The following is an 18864-nucleotide window of genomic DNA, read 5'->3' as shown; positions in this document are numbered from 1 at the left end:
AGCTGCAATCCTAGTTATTTTTAGAGGGACAAATATTGCAGTTACGCTCTACATCTCTGAAGCTGTATTAAAAAAAACAGTTAGCCAAGTTTATTTGCCACAGAGCCAGGAGGGAAAGAGTGTAAGGTAACAGTCTCTTTATGGCCATGGCTAGAAAAATTCCACAAAGCCATACAGGCTCCAGGTGCCAGTGAGGTTTTTCTCCTCCACCCCCTCATAAACCAAAGTTGTCACCACTGTGTGTGTTTGAGCCTGCCTGGCCTCCAGCCAAGCCTCCCCAACCCCATCCCAAGCTGCCTCACAAGTGTGGAGGCACAGGGAAGAGCTCAGGCAGGCTCCGCACAGACTTGGGGCAGGCAGGTGAAAGCTGCTGAGCCCCATCTCTCCACAGATGTATTTTACCTCTCTCTGTTCACTGCAGATCTTGCACAACCAAAGAGGACGTTTCTGGGCTCCAATGGTTTCTATTCCACACTTGGTGCAAACTTTCTGAAACAAGGAGAGAGAGAGAGAAACAAAGTGGTGTTGGCAACTCCCCACAGCCACAGAGCCCCTGGGAGAGAGAAGGATGAGAAACACCTCTCCCAAGAGCTCTGTTCTGCTTTCCTTAGAAACCTAAACACGGCACAGTTTTCTTATTTATCCTGGAGAACCATTCATTGCAGGAAGCTGCTTCAGATCTATATGGACATGAGACAAAGGCAAACCTACAGCACAGCCCTTGACTCCAGAGAAAGAACTGCACAGGGCAAATCAAACCTCATGACCCACAGACATATTTCCAGAATGGTTTTTTTTTTATTCCTCTGAATCCTAAACCCAATCTCTGTAGCATGGAAAGCAGCTGTAACCAAGTACAAGACTGGAAATCCTCCCCTCCCTCACACACACAGTCTTAAACCCCACAGCTTCCCCTCCAGTTCACCACATGCTCCTTGCTATTGATTTGTGGTGTTTAGGAAGTGGGCAGGACCACAGCTACACTCACATTTCCTGAATGCCTGACAGCCCTTATTGCTGCACAAGGGACCTTTCATGTCTCCGCTGGCATTACAAGCCATTTACAACCTGAATCACCTAATATTATATAATGAAGCTGATGCCTATCAGCCTTGGCATACAGCTTGAATGAGAAATTGGATGAATTCTTTGATCCTCACAGAGCAAAAGCCACTCGCCAGAGGGCTCTGGAGAGCAAAACCTTGCTGAGAAATACATGAGAATTTGATATCCCCAAGTAAGGTCTTACATATCCCCCTAACCAGGCTTCCATGAGCCTGGAGGTCTGTGTCCAGGGACAAAGGTCTCAGTGGCTCAGTCAGCCCCCAGTGTCCAGGTCTGGAGGAGGAGAGTTGCAGAATGATGGCACCTGAGGCAGAATAAACACCCAACTGTTTTGGTCAGTGTAGTCCAGAGGAAGGTCTGTTCCCAACTCATGCTGCACAGAAAGCAGGGAGGCACCAGCAGCCCCCACAGAGGTTGGTGCTCTTCTCCATCTTGCTGTTCCTGCCCTCATTCTCACAGGGAAACAAGGAACAACCTATTGGGTCTGGCGCATCAAAACTCAAGCCAAGGGGGATTTGCAGATTCAATTAGCAGACACCACCCGAGCTACCCCCAATTCTCCCTGCCTCAAACCAAAATCTGAGGGAGGAACTCAGTTTGAAATACCCTCAAAGATCCCAATCCCCACACGAATAGCACATTCAAACGCTCCCTCTAGTGGAAGCTTCCAACCGATTTTACTCCCAACCGTAAATTTTCAAAATTCCAATATAGAACGGCGCTTTCCCCCTCCCCTTCTCTGCAGACTAGCTGGAAAACTGAGCATCACTCACAACCCCTCAGAAGAAGACATAAAAATCAAGGACATTAAATGCAGCCCCATTTCTCATTAAATACAAGACAAAGCACTTTCTTCTCCTACTCACACTTCACCTTTTATACAGGATACCCTCTGCATGGTAAACGGCACACTGCTTTGTCTAACTCCTGCTATTGTTAACACACCTGGATTTGCATGCATCTTTGTCTTGGCATAATGGCTTCATTTCCAAGATAATAAAAACTAATATTAAAAGCATTCTTCATAAAGCAGAATGCAGCACTTAGAAAAATCCGTCGGGCTACAAGAAATGCAAGAACCTCCATTCAGCAGAAGGGGCCTGCCGAGGGTAAATTCTTTGCTATGTTTCAGATGCATCATTACAATTCCAGTTATTGAATTAAACAGCCTGCAATGAGATGGTAACAGAGCACTGCCTGCGAGAAAAATACGAACTTTAAAAATCCATAATTCCCTGACAAATTGCTTATTGCATACAGCACTGCACAAGTGATGGATGTCCCTGGACAAGAGGGAACAAGCTTGAAGCAGGAGTTCACTCTGTGTGCTCTGCTGGAGGGGTGACTGTTCCCTAAGTTCACTCCACAACATTAAAAAGGAGCAAGGGGAGAAGCCCAGGGCACCCAGGCAGCACTGCCCTAGGCTTGCACACAGCTGAAAAGTGCAGCCAAGCTGCAAGTAGCTGCAAAAGGCACGCAGGAAAAGTAGGGTCTCACCTTAAATCAACCTGGATATGAATGCTCCTGAACTGCCCAACAGACTCCAAACAAAAAGTGAATAACCATAAAGACAAAAACCCATCCTTTCCCTGGGTTTTTCTGGTGACAGCCCTCCCAGAGCCTCAGGCTCATGCTGTGCCACCAACTGGGGGTTCCTGTCTGCAGCTGCAAATGGAAAAGGCTGGGAAGTGCCTGAATCAGCTTCTGCCTCCTCAGCAGTGTACTGGGCTCACAGGAGGGAGGTTGGAAAGCCCTGTGGCAACATGACCTAGCTGGCTTCTGACAAGGTGAGAGCAGAACTGCCAGGGGAAGAAGGCGGGAATACAGCACATCCTGTTATTCCACATGCTTGAAACACAGGAAGCAGCCTGCGTCTCCTGTCTGCCACCCGTTCTCCACAGGCCACGTGCACACAGACCACGCTCCTCTCAGAGCTGCCCCACAGCTCCCATTCAAACCAGACCTTTCACTTCCCAGTACTCTACTGCTGCTTCCTTCCCCACCCCTTCCTCAAGAGCTACTTTCTCCCTGGTTTAGGACCCAGGCACTCAAAGATTTGCATTTCCTTTCCCAGACACTGCCTTACAAGGAATCTTCTGCATAATCCCTGCATCAGTCAAGCTATTTCTGCAAACTGGATCCGGTGGAGAAACCCACTTGACAGCAGAGACAGCACAGCTCCCAGCAGCTCCCAGCCCTGCAAGTGTGATGGAAGGGTGCTGGGACCTCGGGTCTGACTGCATGGGACACCCACCTCCCTTCCCTCTCCCACAAGAGCTTCAAGAGCAATGCTGCAGCCAACTGTGGACCAGTGCAGCCCCAGTTTGGCAGCCTGCTCTGCATGAGAACTGCATCTCACTAACTCCAGCACTGCCAGCACAGAACGTTCTCCACCGTGGCCTGCACGGCCCCTTAACCACAGAGGTGCCAACACAGAGCACTCCACAGTAAAGCTGCAGGTTTTACTCTGTGGGCTCCACAGGACATCTCCTCGGTGACAGGTTGGGTGACACTGGTAAGTGTCTCCTTGATGCCAGCACCCAACAGGGACAGAGTCAGCACAGGCTGCTCCCTTCCACCCAACCACCATCGAGTCAGAAACACTCCAGCACACAGCAGGTACCCTCAGCCCTGCACAGGTAACACGCTGAGATGAATAACTTACAGAGGTGTCTCCCCAGGGAAAGATGGGCTTCAAGTGCAGAAAAACCAGCCTCCCAGCAGAGGCAGGATAAGGTGGTTGCCTTGGAGATCATCATCTCCACAGCAATACAGATTAACCCCTTGGCTGCGGAGCCTAGACCAGCAGCAGTCGTCCCTGGAGCGCTGGCAGAGCAGCGGTCTCCCCAAAAACTGGTGCCCAAACAGCACCCATGAAGTCCTGTTAACAACACACACAACACAGGGCTGGAAAACTCACAGTGGTTTGGAAAGTGAGGGTGGACTTGAGTTCTCAAAGAGAGGCATGGCTGCAAGGTCTAAGGGCACAGCAAAGCTCACAGACTCTGTTATGAGTTGACTTTGATGATTGTACATTTCTGTCCCCAAGTGGGAGATGCAGGGGGAGCTGAGATACCCCATCCCAGTACTAAGGGCAGTTTAGGCACTTTAGGATCCCGAGGAATAAGACAAGCAAGAGAAAATCTGATGGTCTGACAGCACCGACCTAGACAAGTGGGGCCAAAGTTAACTGTGCAGAGTTATCCAGCTTCCAGGAGGCCTGGTGGCCTTTCCTAGACAGATCTGCCATCAGGAACAGCAGGAACCTGTGTGACCAAACCCACCTTTTTGCAGTCCTGGCAAAAGACAGCCGTGCTGCCCAGCAGCCCGAGCAGCTCCCCGCAGAGCAGGCACTGCGAGAGCCCGTTCCCCATCGCGTTCTTCCTCATGTTCTCCAGCCTCTCCACCAGGCGCCTGCGGGGAGAGAGGCAGAGCAGAGGTCACAGCACTCACCTTGGAAATGGAAGCACCTGGTACTGAGGCTTGCCAAAAACCCGCAGACTGTGCTCCAGACTCAGCCTACCTCTGCCTCTCCTGTGCAGTTCTGGGCCCCTTGCTGGGACCATATGTACCTTCACTTCAGTGTCTGTACTCAGTGCTTCCTATCAGCTGGCTCCTGGTCTTCAGGAGATATAAACCCCTGTAAGCCCATCTACCAACGTTCACCAAGCTCATAATAATCAAACTGGGAATACCACTGAGAGGTCTGACTCAGCTAGTGGGCAGAGAGCTCACACAAAGAGCTTGATCCTAACCGCTTCAGGAACTCAGTGTCACTGGGGCCACAGTCTCAGCACAAACATTTCCTGCTTGTAGAGCAGGAAAAGCTTTTAATACTCAGAGCAAGGCAAGTCAAAAAGCACTGGGAAAGGGCAGAGGAGTTAGACCTGCCAAGCCCTCTCCATTTTTACACGTCCCTGAGAGCAGCACTGCAGGCACATGACTTGCCCACATCCCATTAGAAGCAGGAAGGCCAGACTGAAGCCATCAGACCAAAATGAGCCTGGCTGCAGTACAGGAATGCCAGTAACTGCTCCCTGCTTCGTTCCACAGCCCACTTGGAAGACAGGAAGCACATATGTATGCACAATGTCCATAGCAGCAGGATGAGGAAAGGGAAGGAAGGTAGGATAAGCAATTAGGATGCAGGATGTGGAGAGCATGCAGAGCAAGGCTGCTGTCACGAGATCACTGCTTGGCAATTTTCAGGCATCCATTTGTAGATGGGGACAGTAACAGCCAGGCCATTTATCAGTGGCAGTGACCAGCCACAGCCATGTGTGTGCAGGAGCTGCTATCCATGCAGTCCCATCCTCATTAGTGCTAATGTCCCGTCAACCAAGCCCCACACTGAGAGGAAGGTAAGGTCTGTTTGAAAGAGGTTCTGCCTGTGGTGGTGAGGTCAGACTGCACAGCCAGACCGAGCCATCATTAATGGATTTATGATCCTCGACTTCGGCACAAGAGAACTCCCAGGAGTTAACAAAGGCATTTCAGAGAATGCTTCAGCACAGGAACAGCAAGAGCATCACTTGCTGCAGCTACACCAACCACCACACAGGAACAACCAGCTCCTCAGGGTCACTGGCTGCTGCTGGGGTCTCCCATTTACCACAGAAACCTCACTGTCAGTTCTCATCAGCCCTCATTAACACGCTCTGTGCAGGGAAGTGGAGAGGCAGGAAGTTGGGCCTGCTGGACACGGGGTGGGAGTCAGTGGGGTTTCCTGTCTTATGAGCACAGAAGCTGCTGGGAAATGCTACAGGACTGCCCAACTCCCTGGCTTTAAGGTAGTGCAGGACGATCACAGACACAGCTGAGGCCAGACCGCCAGCAGGACTGAAAGCAAATGGAAATCTGCAGCAGCAAAAGGATGCCTGTAAATTAAATAATTCAAGCTAGCAAACCCATCCAGAGGGCTCAGCCAACTAGAACATCAACTCATTCACTGCTCCAGGCAAAATCCCAGGGGACTGGTGCAGACGAGGGAAAACCTGACTGCACTGCCAGCAGTGGCCTCTGAGCCATCCATCCACCAGCACTGGGTATCTTCCCAGCCTCCTCCAGAGCCACTGGGGCAGCTGCCTCAGCACAGGCTGCATTTTCCAGGGACTGTGTCAGGGCTGCAACCTCAGCAAGCCCCGAGGTGAGAAAAGCTCAAGATGTGGAGAGAAGGAAAACATCACATCCTTCCCAGTGTTCGTCACCTCCAAACAAGCAACGTGGGAGGAGAAAATAACTGACCTAAGGGATGCTCTGACTGATGGAGGCTGAGGTCAGGCAGGTGGGAGAGCCACCCCTCTGTCTGTGCTGACCTTTCCTTGGGAGGGAAGGGGATAAATGAACGTGACTGTACCCGATGCGCTGCTGCTCGATGATGTCCAGTTTCTCTGCCTTGCGGATGACTTCCAGGATGACCTCAAGCTCCTTCGGGCTCAGAGCCTGCGTCTTCCTCTGCTTCTCAGTCTGGAATGTGTGCACTGACCAGCCCGTCTGGAGCCTGTGGGAGGGGGTGGAGGGCAGGATTCAGCTGTGAAAGGAAAGCACAAAACCCCTGCCCTGCCCCACAGGCCAAACCTGCCAGGCACAGACCCACGTCAGCCTTCCGCCAGAGGGGTCTGTTCCATGACTAACGCCCAAAGCAGGAGTCTCCTCTCACTGACCACGTCACTCCTCCAGCATCCCAAGTGCTGTGCTGTCTCTCCCTGCCCTCTCACTTCCCTTTCTGCTCCAGTTCGTATTTCACCACTCCAAGCCCTCAATCTTGTTTGTCTCTGCCCATAAAGAAAACCAGTGCCCCTGGGAATGGTTACCCTACTCCTGGGGGTACCCTTGGAGAGGTGGGTGCTGATGCCAGACACCACAAATGCCAACAGCAGACTTCTAAACACAGGGATTACCTGCATTCTCCTCCCTCCAGATCACACATTTCTAAGGTCCTCCTTTCAAACACACAAATCACTGGGCATGCTTGGAAATAAAAATTTGGCAACTTCCCTGCTTGGTCTAAGCCAGGTTCACATGAGGACTTTAGCAAGCCACTTCCCTCTGTGCCTCACACACAGCAGCTGATGTTTCTCCTTGGCTCACTTGGCGACAGGCAGGAGCTTTCACAGCTCAATTAATTACCATTCAGGAGGGGTTTAGAGGTCACTGAATAAAGTTATGGCTGCTAAGAGAATGCAGGGCACTCTCTGGCACAACTGTCTTACTGAGGCTTTCAGGTGCAGGCTGGAGAAGTGGCAGAGGTGTGCACTGTTCACAGCCAGGCAGTCCCCCCAAAATATGGGGTGCACTCCTATTTTCCAACACTCTGCAGCAGCAGGATGACCCCAGGGGTTCAGGCAAGAGCAGAGGTGGCAGAGGCATGGTACCAGCTGCCAGGGAAGGAAAGCATCCAAGAAAGAAATGCAGTTCTAGTGCTTGACTCATCTCCCTCCTTTTAGACTTTAGGTTATGCAGCAATTTTAACTTCAGGGGAAAACGAGATCAAATGACAAGTTCCTAAAACAAAAGAGCGCTGCTGGCAGCTGGGGGATGCTATCAAATATATTTAGGGTGCTGCAGAGATACCAGCCTGCCTCCAGGCCCTTCCTTTCAGCCAGGGGAGGGCTGGTGGGACGGACTCCCACCACACTGCACATTCCACGGCGGGCTGGCAGCCCTGAGCCCCAGCTTTGCAGGCTCCTGTCCCACCAGGCAGGGTACAGAAGGGTCTGTGTGACAGGACAGCAGACCAGTGCTCCACACAGACACCAGGAAAGGATTCAGGGCAGAGCTGAGGCTGGAAGGAGAGGAGGAGGGTGACAAGGACTCACTTGGCTCGCAGTGCCAGCTGCCGGTCGTTGGGGCAAACCCACTGGCCCGTCCCGCTCCCAAAAATCATGTCAGCCATGGCACCAGGCTGGGCAGGAGTGGCAGGGATCACACCTGGAAGAAGCAAACAGCAGCACGGAGCACAGCTGTCATTCCACCCCTGAGAAAGCACAGGGCAGCACTTGGCAGAGCCTCATTAACCATCCCAGAGGGCCACTCTTCCAGCAAACCAAAGGGAGGTGATCTGCTGGCATCTCACACAGGGGAAGGAGACAGACTCTCACCCACAGACAGCGATAAAAACATACCATCATCCTCATAAAATATAAGCTAATAAATATCTTGAAATACCTTGAAGGCAAGGCTGGAAGTTTAGATTTTATGGTACTCTCAAAAAAAAGCCAGACACTCTTTGTCAGTTCTGATTTTTCATTTCAAACTAGAGAAAAGCGTTGTCTGTAAGAATAATCTCTGCCTTCCCACCTCCAGAGCCCCAATGCTGCAGTTCTGACAGAAAAAGCCATGCTAAAAGGACATAAAGAAGCTATAGTTGCCTTTTTCTTTTTTACCTCTTAATGGGGTAACAAACAAAAACCCACGCTACAATCAGCATGAATAGTGGCAAGTCATTTAGTTCATTAAAACTGCCTCCATAATGGCTTGATATTTATAACTACAGCCTACAACAGCAGCTTGTTTGCATTCTCTGATGCTGAAGACAGCACCTCTTGCAGCAGATCTCCTGCTGTGGCTCCTGTCCCTGGCACGGTCACACCAGTGATTCCTCGTGTTCGGTGACAGTTTCACTGAACTGATCAGTAAAGGCAGCAAGAGCCAACCTCCCTGTGCTCATGGGAGAAACATTCCCAAAGAAACTTTGCAGCTAAGCACTTGTGAGTCCTACCACAGCAGCCTGGGTGAATGGAAAGCACCAGGGGACAGGTACAGCCAAAAGATTTCAACGGATGCACAACTAGACTTGATGTACCAAGCTTTTAACCAGTTGGCTTTGGTCTCCAGCAGAGTGAGTGTCTCACAAGCCCTAATGCATAAATTTCCAGGTACTAATACTTACCTTCCCCAGAACAGACACTTGCCAGCTTTGAAACCATACCTGCTGGGCAGAGATAACGTGTTTAATGCTGGCTGGCAAACAGAAATCAGATACAACGGCAGGAAGGTGCATCCCCTGCCAATTGTGCCGCAGTTCCTGAGCAAACACTTGCTCCAGTCTCAACCCACAGCACAGTTACCCAGCAGTGCCTGTGGGTCAGTACTGCACCTACCCTTGCTATCTGCTGCTGACACACAGAGCTCTCTGCATGGAGATGCACAGGGGCATCACAGGCTGATGGCCTTGGCCCTGTCACACAGGCACACACAGCTTGTGCACATCCCTCCCTCCCTCCCTGTGCTGAGCTTACACGTGCCACACATGCCACACTCACCCCCAGCACAGAAACACTAACCTGTGTCAGAGAACTGACAGCTCCCTCCTGCCAAACCCCACGGCAGCCCTGAGAGCCAAACCAGCTACTAACAGTGAACCAGTTCTCTCTTCTCTGACCACCTGAATTTTGGGAAGAGTCTGAAAATGGAGTGATTTCAACAGGCAGGAGAGAAGAGGGAAAATTCCACATGGAGCACAGATTTCTTTCAGAGCAAGGGGACAGATCTATAAAAAGGGTGAGGGCTCAACACAACCCGAACTGTACAGCAAAGTGAAGCATGGAGGAGACAGGAAGCTGCAGGAAAGAGGGTTGAGACAGGAAGGACAGACAGAAGTGTCACTTTCAATTTTTTAAACCTTTACTACATTAGTTAAGGTGATCACTTCTGAAAGTGAAGAAATCCTTGAACCCTGGCACCTTCAATTTACCAAGTGCTTTCCCCGCTCTGCTCAGCGCTACACATGCTGTGGGTTTGCATTTCCATTTGGTTCCAGAACACCTCGTGCTCTTTTCAATCTTCTCCACGATCTCAAGCGAGGAGAGAACACCTTCCCCACACACATCCCCCAGCAGCTCACACACAGGGGAGCAATCTAGCATGAGCAGCAAAAGAATACAGCGGCTCCCGCCCCCGGGGCAGGGTTAGAAGAACAGAGAAGCTACAATTTCACACAGAATGGCTGACCTGGGATTTTCCAGAGATTTTCTAAGCCTGTGATGTGTGGTTACAGGATTATATGCACATGTAGCCCCCCCACACATATGCATATATTAAATTACTCTTCAGCTGCACCACGTATTCCTCCCTCCCACTCGGGCACACCTGAGGAATAGCACAGCCCACACTCTGCGTCCACTGGCGAGGCTCAGTGCACACACCGTGAGTGGCACTCGGTGCCTCTGGGATGGATGTTTAGCATAAAAACTGGAGCTGGAGACGAGCCCCACATGACAGCCAGGGCAGGGGAGTTTGCTTTGCCAGCAGCTGAGCTTTCGGGGCGGAAAGCTGTGCTGAAAACATCTGCCCCTCCTCAGCAGAGCTTTATCTGCTCTAACAGAGCTGAAGGCGAGTCAGAACAGAGCACATCAGCTGAGCATTTTTCTCAGGAGAGACCTAAATGCATTCTCCAGCCTTACAGCACAGTGAGCTTTGCTCAGCGTGACTGAACAAAAACAAGCAATGTCATGCTCTTTTGCCTCTTGTTACTCAGCATACGCTTTCTGTTCTCCACCATTCCCTGAGCACCATCTGCAAAGAGAGGAGGAATAAAAAACATTGCCTGAAGAGCCATCATATCCCAAAACAGTCTTCAGGGAGATTATTCCCTGAAATATTTACAGGAGTATTTTCTTCTGGTGGCATCAGGATGTGCTGTTTCCTCTCATCTAAGCTGGCTCTGCAGTTGGCTTTGCACCTTGGCCTCTGAAAAAAAGCCTGGTGGGGAGTGACACAACTACCTCAGAGAAGGAAACAAGAATGGAACAGAGTCTGCTGGGGCAGAAGCAGGACTGGAGGGAAAGGACTATCTCTCATGGGCGTGGGAATGATGCCAGAGGAGTGGTTTCCATCATCTGGAAGGGATGAAGCATCCTCCCTCTTATCTCTGTACAGGACAAGAAGTACAGTGGAATCAGAAACACCAAGATAGCAAAACCACACCAGCCTGGGGAGTCATTTCCATGGGCTGTGGGGAAACATCCCTCTCTTGCAATCTCTTGCACTCTCTCTCAAAAATACTCAGTTAGCACTTACCTCACCCAGCCATCCCCTCCCTGTCCTCCTCTCAACAGACTTAAGGAAGGGTAGAAGCAGCCAGTGTCACTTAGTGTTACAGAAAGAAAACTTCCCAGTCCAAGATTCTGCTTTTTACTTGAATTAAAAGGGAGCTCTTACCAATATTATGACCTGCTTTAAAAGCACTCCACCTGTTTGTTCCTTTCCTGTGATGGAGGAAGTCATGTGAAACAAAACCTCATTAAATCTGAGTCCACCTGGCTGCCCTGGGCACAGAAGCACAGGGGAGCTCTGCACGGAAGGAGTTCTGCCCTGCAGTGAGCCAACCCTTCACATGGGGCCTGGAGCATCCTGGAGGATGCAGAACCCAGCACATTTCTGCCTGCAGCTCTGATGTAGCTCTGCTTCTGCTCTCCCCATGATAAGACTTGTGCTCTTCAGCCACAGAACAGGGGACCTGAGAACGTGACTTCAGTCTGGGAGGGAAAAGTCTTCCAGTGGGGTCTGAGTGAAGGGAACGAGGGCAGGCAGACAGAGCCCTTTGACTTGATGCTCTTCAAAGAATTTCAGGCTCTCCTGCGAAAGAAGGTCATTTTCCTCAGCAGAACAGCAACTTGAACATCATGTATCTTTACCTCTGTAACAGAACACAGTCACAGCAGGTCATGCCAAAGGTCCAGTGAGCACAGTACCTGCTATCTGACCACCTCCAAGAGCAGATGCTTCAAGAAGAGTGTAAGAGTAGAGCACAACACAGCAATACTAATCCAGAATACCCTCTCAGCCTCCAGAGATTCCTGGATCATGCACTCTGTGAGCCAGGCTGCAGCTCTGTATTTAACACCCCTAACGTTTTTCTATCCCAAATTTATCAGCTTGCTTTTTCAGCTCAAGTACTTTTAGCACCATCTCGCTACACCAAGTCCCTTCCCCGCTCCTCCACCTCGAACACATTTTGACTTTACCTTGACTACACCAAAGTTAAAACTGGAGGGTCCTGTCGACATTGAGGCAGCCACTGCAGCAGAAACACCTCCCCACACAGCGACAGCACAGCCTGCACCAGCCCTCCTGCAGCTGGGCTGATTACAGGTGCCCACGAAGCATTAATTCCTCAGAGCCCTGCAAATACAAAAATATCCTACACAGGCCCGTGAGGAGCTCTCCAGTCAGCTTTCATTTGCCTGCTTATTTCAGCTGAGCAGCGCGTGTCTGCATTAATTTGTTTTCATAGGAAATTAATTAGGCAAATTTTTTTTTTAAATACTTCATTTAAAAAAAAAAATCAAAATTAAACAGTTGGCCAGGGACAAGTCCCCAGTTCCCAAGGCGTGCTGTGCCGGTGTAATTAATCCGCCTGCTTCCAGGGCGTCACCTCCCCCAGGACTCCCAGTTTGCATCAGGTACCTGCTGGGCTGTTTTTCCTTTTAGAGGCTGCTCCCTCAAAGAAGCAGTGTAATTACTCTCTGCTCCGCTCACCAGACCCCATTATCCCCGGGAAACCTTAGCAACTAAGTGAGTGTTTGCTCGTGTTGCTATGACAGAGGGTAAATGACTGGCGGAGATTGATAAGGTTAACCCAGCCCCTGCCTCCCGCCCACCGGCCCGTCCCTTTTCCTCCCAGACACCGGGGAGACAAGGGCGAGCAAGCAGGGAAAGGCCATTTACTCCAGACGCAAGTCTTCCCCTCGTGATTTAAAGATCTCAGTGCCACGGTTGTATTTCAAAGCACACGGCTGTTTTGAAGCGACGGAATAACTCTCGGGGCTGTCGAAACGTGGCAGAAGACACGCACTTGACTTTGAAGATCTGGCCAAGTCTCAGAGCCAGACCAGGGCAGTAACTGTGGCTGTACAAGTGCTGGCTGAATCAGGGCTTTATGGAAGTTTTTCTCACACACAACCCACTTTGAACTGCCCGTTCGCACCTACATCTGGCAGTTCGTCAGCCCCTTCAGTGGCACAGGAGCCTGCTGTAAGCATCAATAAAATGCTATAAAACGATTTTAATAAGGGCTAAGCAGGCAGGAAGCACAAGAGTGGAGCTAGGTGATCCCCATCATCTCCTGCTCCCTTCTCTCAGGCAGGGAGACACCCAGGCACAGGGGCACAGCTGAGGAACAGCCTTTTGTCATTCCTTACAAATCCTCACAGCAGCACAAACCCTCAGCAGCCGAGGGAGAGCCAAGAGACACAAAGAATCCAACACGATCAGACTTGACTCGCAGCTCTGTGGCTTGGGCCAAAACACAATGTCCAAATAAACACCACAAAGCCTTGGCAAGCTTTGGGACAACAACTTAAGAACCCAATCAGACAGACTTTTTCCAGTCTGTCTCACCATGAAAGCTCAATCTAAGCAGCATCAGCGCCAGCAAAACAGGCACAACCTCATTCAAAGCCTCATTCAGTCAATTCTGGTTGGCCCAGACCAAATTAAACACCAACTGGCTGCAGCACACAGCAACTGAGAGGTGTCGTTATCACATAAGGCCAAGCTGGCAAAGGAGCAAGTAAGGATGAGGTTTGAGAGGAAAACAAAGAATGTTTCCATACACCAGAGCTGCTTCCCAATCCTGGCAGCAGTGACAAGAAGCCTAACTGCTTTTAGGATGGAGCTTATAAAGAGTTTATAAAATACAATGCCCTGGAGGTCCCTGACAGTCCTACAAGTGGGAAGATAAAATCAGCTCTACAGGAAAGCCGACACACAGTACCAACAACCCTTTATTAATGAGAGGCACTTGTTAGTGTGGCTACTTGATATATGGTAAGCTATAAAAAAAACCGGTTTTTGCCCAAGAAAATCAGTCTTCGGCGCCCCAGCACCCTGTGATGCTGGGGAGAAAAGCCAGCACTGTTCCACCTGCCAAGGTATATCTTTATTTATCAGACTTTGGACTTATTTCCTCCTGATCCCCAGCCAGGCAGGTGCGTTATGCAAAGTGAATAATTCATGAAGACAGCAGGGCTCTTTCTGACTCACGTTCTGGGGCAGGTTGATCTGGCAGAGGCCTAGGAGAAGCAAATTAGCATCTAAATGGCCAATTAGAGAAACTCATTTCACTATTCTGATATGCTAAAAAGCTCAGGAGGCCTTAGCTGAGGGTTGTCGTGTGCAATCCGCACCTCCCGGCCTCTAGAGAAGCATCAGGTTTCTTAGAAAAAATTGGACATAGTAGGGAACCACTGGCCCGTGTATGCCAAGGAATCCCTTGCAGAAGAACCACATGCCAGCCTGTTCCACAGGTAACCTCAAGTGAAACAGGAAAAACACAGCTCATGGACAGTGGAGGAACTCTGCTGAGCAGCCTGACCCCAGGCCTTGCCAAAAACTCCCTGTCCAGCACAGCTCTGAGCCACAGGACTGCCAACACATGTGGAGGATGAAATAGCCTTTCTCAGCATCCTTAAGGTACAGTACTGGTTTTAGGCATCCTAGGAAGCTTTTGAACAACACAAGCACAGCCACTTCAAAGACCTTTATCACCCTTTGTTGGTACAAGCAAAAAGAAAAGTCATGGACTTTGACCAGGCCCTGGAGAGTACCTGACCCAACCTGAAGCAAACCAAAAACTCTGAGGGGGGCACATACAACAGCACCACCACCCTGTGCCAGAGTGCCCAAGAACCACAGCAGTCCATCCTGCATCAGGTGCACGTGGCTGTCCCCACCCCACGACACGCGGGAGCCCAAACAGACGTGGCTGATAATTTTTTCCACGGAACACGTCGCTTTTAACCTCCCACTTCGGGCTTGTTTCCCTCCACACCTTTGCCACTTCAGGGGGCTGAATTCCACCTGAATTCACAGAGCGGCTGGGGTGGGGAGGGACCTCTGGAGATCACCCAACCCCCAGAGGAGGCTGCACAGGGCACATCCAGGCTATCAGCCCTGTGCGGCTCACCCCGCTGTTCCTCTCTCCGCAGCCTTTCACAGAGACTCTCCCACCTGTAGAGCGCCGGCTCTGAGTGCCCAGGCCCCTCCTCAAAGCTCCCCGGTCCCAGCCCACCCGTACCCACGGGCACGGCCCTTTCCTTGGAGCGACACGTACCTGGCAGCCGGTAGGGACCGAGCCCTGAAACTCTGCTCAAACTCCGCCCGGAGCGCCCGTGAGGCCCCGGTAGAGCCGCGCCGAGCCGAGCTTAACCTAAGCTAAGCTAAAGTAAGCTCAGCTGAGCCGAGCCGCCCCGCCCGGTCCCCGGCGCGGCTTCCACCTGAGCTCGGGCCTCGGTCGCGGCCGCTCCGCGGAGCCGCCGCTGCCCCGGCGGGACGAGGCGGAAACGGAGCGAACCCGGAGCGCTCCCGCACCGCCCCCGCCCGCCCCCCGCGCGTCCCCTGGCGGCCACCGACCGGCCCCGGCGGGGGCTGCGGGCACGGGTGGATGTGTGTGTGCGCTGGGAGCGGCCGGAGGGGATGCGGGCAGCGCCAGAGGCGCGCCGGGAGCACGGACAGATGTGCGGCTGGGTCCGGCCGGAGGGGGTTCAGGCACAGCCAGATGTGCGCCGGGACCTGTGCGGGGCTCCGGGCACCGCCAGAGGTGCGCCGGGAGAGGAACGGGGGTGCAGGCATAGATGTGTGTATGCTGGGAGCGGCCGGAGGGGATGCGGGCACCGCCAGAGGTGCGCCGGGAGAGGGTGGGGAGGATTCAAGCACAAGCCAGATGTGCGCCGGGACAGGCCGGGGGGGATGTGGGCACGACCAGATGTGCTCTGGGAGCGGCCGGAGGGGATGTGGGCACAGCCAGATGTGCATTGGGAGTGGGGATGTGGGCACACCAGCTGCGCACCGGGACCTGTGTGGGGCTCTGGGCACCTCCAGATGTGCGCCGAGAAGGGATGGCAGGGATACAGGCAGAGCCAGATGTGTGCTGGGAGAGGCTGGAGGGGTTGTGGGCACAGCCAGATTTGTGCTGGGAGCAGAGCAGGGCAGCGGGCACTGCCACATGTGTGTCCCAAAACACCCATGGGGAAGAAAAGCACCAAACTATAAACAAGGAAAGGCCGTACCAAAACAAACCCGAAGAAACCCCAAACAAGGAGTTCTCCAAAACAATACCAAGAAACCCCACCCTCAAAACAGAAACAAGTGAAACAACCTCCAACGAAACAAAAAACCCAACCAAACAAAAGCCCCAAACACAAACCTACCCAAACAAAACAAACCTAAAAACCATAAAAACCAAACAAAAAACCCCAAACTCAAGACCTCGAAGTTAAACAAACAAACAAAAAAACCCCCAAACCTTAAGAAACAAACAAACAAATCACAGAAAAACGGAAGCTCAGCACAAAAATTAACTTTTCATGGGTAAGAAAAAAATGTTCAAACCAAGAGCAAAAGGTGACCTGCCAAGTCAGCCCCAGGACAGCCACGGGGAGCTTGGAAATTTTAAAACTGAAGGGTCCAAATCTATTGAGTGATCCCAATAACATTTGCTGGTAACAGCAGCAAAATTTGGTCTTGTGAAGAGACAACCTGAGATCATGCAGCGAGTCAACAGAAAGTCACAGGAACACAATTAGTCCTTTGCACAAGCCCGAGAACACAGAAATTCAGGCTCATTACTGTCTAAATGTCCAATGGATGCTGTGAGTAAATTTGCCATGTGACAGGAGGAAAAGAGGAAGGAAGAAAAAATAAATCCTTAGCCTGTGTTTTCACTCTCTGTTCAGAGCCTGCTCTTGAGAAATCTGCAGGCCCTAAAAGCCCCATCATTTCCACACATCCACCAGACCTCAGGAGAAGCTGAGGGACCCTCAGTCACCTTTCACTTAAATGGAATTCAAGTCTGAGCATATATTTTGCTTTTCGGTTTAGGCAACTGTTGAAAAATACATCAGAGGAAGCAGTTTGCATGAACACAGAGCCTGGATTTCTGTGGAAGAAAGCACTTGACGATGACATTTCACACCAGGGTAGTTCCTCCACAGTCAATAATATAAATAAATTAAACACACGGTTCAGCCAACTTCAGGAAAAAGATAAATTACCTTATTTAACCACCTGTACTGGCGGGGAAATGACACATCTCAGAGCCTGCATCCCTTCTGCTGCTGAATTTGCTCATCAGGATCCTCACAGAACCACAGAATCTTCTAAGTCTGACTGCAAGGCTGGGCCCTGGTAACTGGAGTCAGAGAGAATAAATATGACATTACATTAAAAAATATTTAAAGGCTAAATACGAGTTTGATCTTTCATAGCACAAAGTCAATTTTTAATATACTCGTTTCTCAGCACTGCCAATTCCACCCGAAGGACCCTTCAAAACCACTCTTTTATCGATGATGAGTTTCACTGAATTATTCACCAGATCTCAGCTGCCTGAGGTTTTAAATGTGACAAGGACAGTAATAGAGAAAAACCTTCTCCCCCTCCTCCTGCAGGCCTCCCAGTGCTGCTGACAGGGGCACCGTGGGTGCCCTGAGCTGATCCCATCTCCTCTCAGCTCAGCACACACTGGCACACCAGGAACAGCCTCCTGTGTCACCCTTGGACCAGCACATCCTTCCAAAGATGGAAAATAAAAAAAAAAAATCACCTTTTCTGGAGAGTTGCTAAACTCATGGGTGTGAAGTTGTCCCTCGGAAGAACTGCAGGTGTTTAAAAGCAGCCCTATTGTACACCAAAAGGATCCAAAGTGTAACAATCCTGGAGGGCTACAGGAAATGATTCCCAGTTTGGACACTGGACTCATAAGCAGGGTCTGGGCTCCCATTCTCTGCTGTGTCAGAACTAAGATGTTGTCCTGCTGAGCTGCTTCCCACAGCTTGGCTGTAATCTCTGGTTTATCACAGGGTCCTTCAGGTGAGGGCTCTCATCCTCTATTAAGCATTTGCACATGGGTTCCAGGTGGACAATTAGCATTTTAATACTCAGATAATATTAATTATGAGCTATTTTAAACTCACAGAGGAACCAAAGGCCAAACTGGCCCTCTGCTTGTCTCTGAATGACCATTTTCCAGGGACACAGGCTGACAACTGGGGAGGATCTGCCTCAGCCAGGGCTGTTTGGCACTGCTTCCCCATCCCCCTGACTGCTCCAGCTCGGTCTAGCTGCTTCACAATTCACAGCAAGAAGGCCAGGGATTTTCTCCAAGCTGCTACTCTGATTGCAATCCTCTGATTCAATTTGTATTCGCCCGTCTAATTACCATTCCTTAATAAAAATGTCAATGATTCTGTCCCTAATCTGAACCAAAAAAAATCTTGTCTGTGAGGCACACCTGCTCAAGGATACAAGACAAAGCAAGCATTGAAAGAATACTGATGCTTCATAGCAAATTAGATTGCTTATTTTGACCTGTTTTAAAGAATAATTCCAAATTCTGATCACATTTCCCTTGCAAGGGCAAGGCTCAGGTCTAATTCCCCTTTCCTTGTTTGTGTTAAGCCTACAGCATCCACAGTACCACTTCACAAGACTTCCTCTAGTAGCCCATGTGGTAAGTCTATACACAGCTTCCATGCCTCTGTGGCACAGGAAAATGATGCACATTTGGGAATAAACTGGTTCCATGGGGAAATCTAGAGGAATTTCTCAGTGTAGTTGCATTTGAAGTCAAAAAGTGCACCAAGATTTGCCTGGGGGTGATGCCCTTTCAGAACAACATTATCTGCTCCCAGGGGCACCTCACAACCCAGCATCCTCCCGGCCTCCTGCAGCAGCAGAAAGGGCAGGTTAACCAGGAGAACATCGTCCCTATCCATCCTGCTATTCCAGCGAGGAGCTGTCAGAATGTTTTCTTTGTGTGTAGCTCAGCCACTCCCACTGGGCTCTAATTTTGGCTGG

The 18864-nt window shown here is 50.7% G+C and overlaps 1 protein-coding gene across 2 annotated transcripts in view; it reads right to left on the bottom strand.

Moving 5' to 3' along the window:
• RPH3AL (rabphilin 3A like (without C2 domains)) overlaps nt 1-15369 on the bottom strand; it is a 39824-nt gene extending 24455 nt beyond the window's left edge. The window contains exons 1-6 of one of the 2 annotated variants that reach the window (XM_032707529.1): nt 15285-15311; nt 8957-8995; nt 7884-7995; nt 6422-6565; nt 4350-4479; nt 403-489 (exon numbers count right to left, since the gene is read on the bottom strand). In XM_032707529.1, coding sequence (XP_032563420.1) covers nt 403-489; nt 4350-4479; nt 6422-6565; nt 7884-7995; nt 8957-8993 — 510 coding nt within the window. In that variant the 5' untranslated portion in view covers nt 8994-8995; nt 15285-15311. Of the gene's footprint in view, nt 1-402; nt 490-4349; nt 4480-6421; nt 6566-7883; nt 7996-8956; nt 8996-15284 lie in introns of both variants that reach the window. The other variant, XM_032707530.1, reaches the window with a different exon arrangement.
• Nucleotides 15370-18864: the final 3495 nt, after the last annotated feature.

This window comes from Chiroxiphia lanceolata, chromosome 20 (genome assembly GCF_009829145.1).
Source record: "Chiroxiphia lanceolata isolate bChiLan1 chromosome 20, bChiLan1.pri, whole genome shotgun sequence".
NCBI classification, from domain to species: Eukaryota; Metazoa; Chordata; class Aves; order Passeriformes; family Pipridae; genus Chiroxiphia; species Chiroxiphia lanceolata.
The sequence above is the reverse complement of the archived record's forward strand: the minus strand, read 5'-3'. Positions and strand labels throughout refer to the sequence as shown.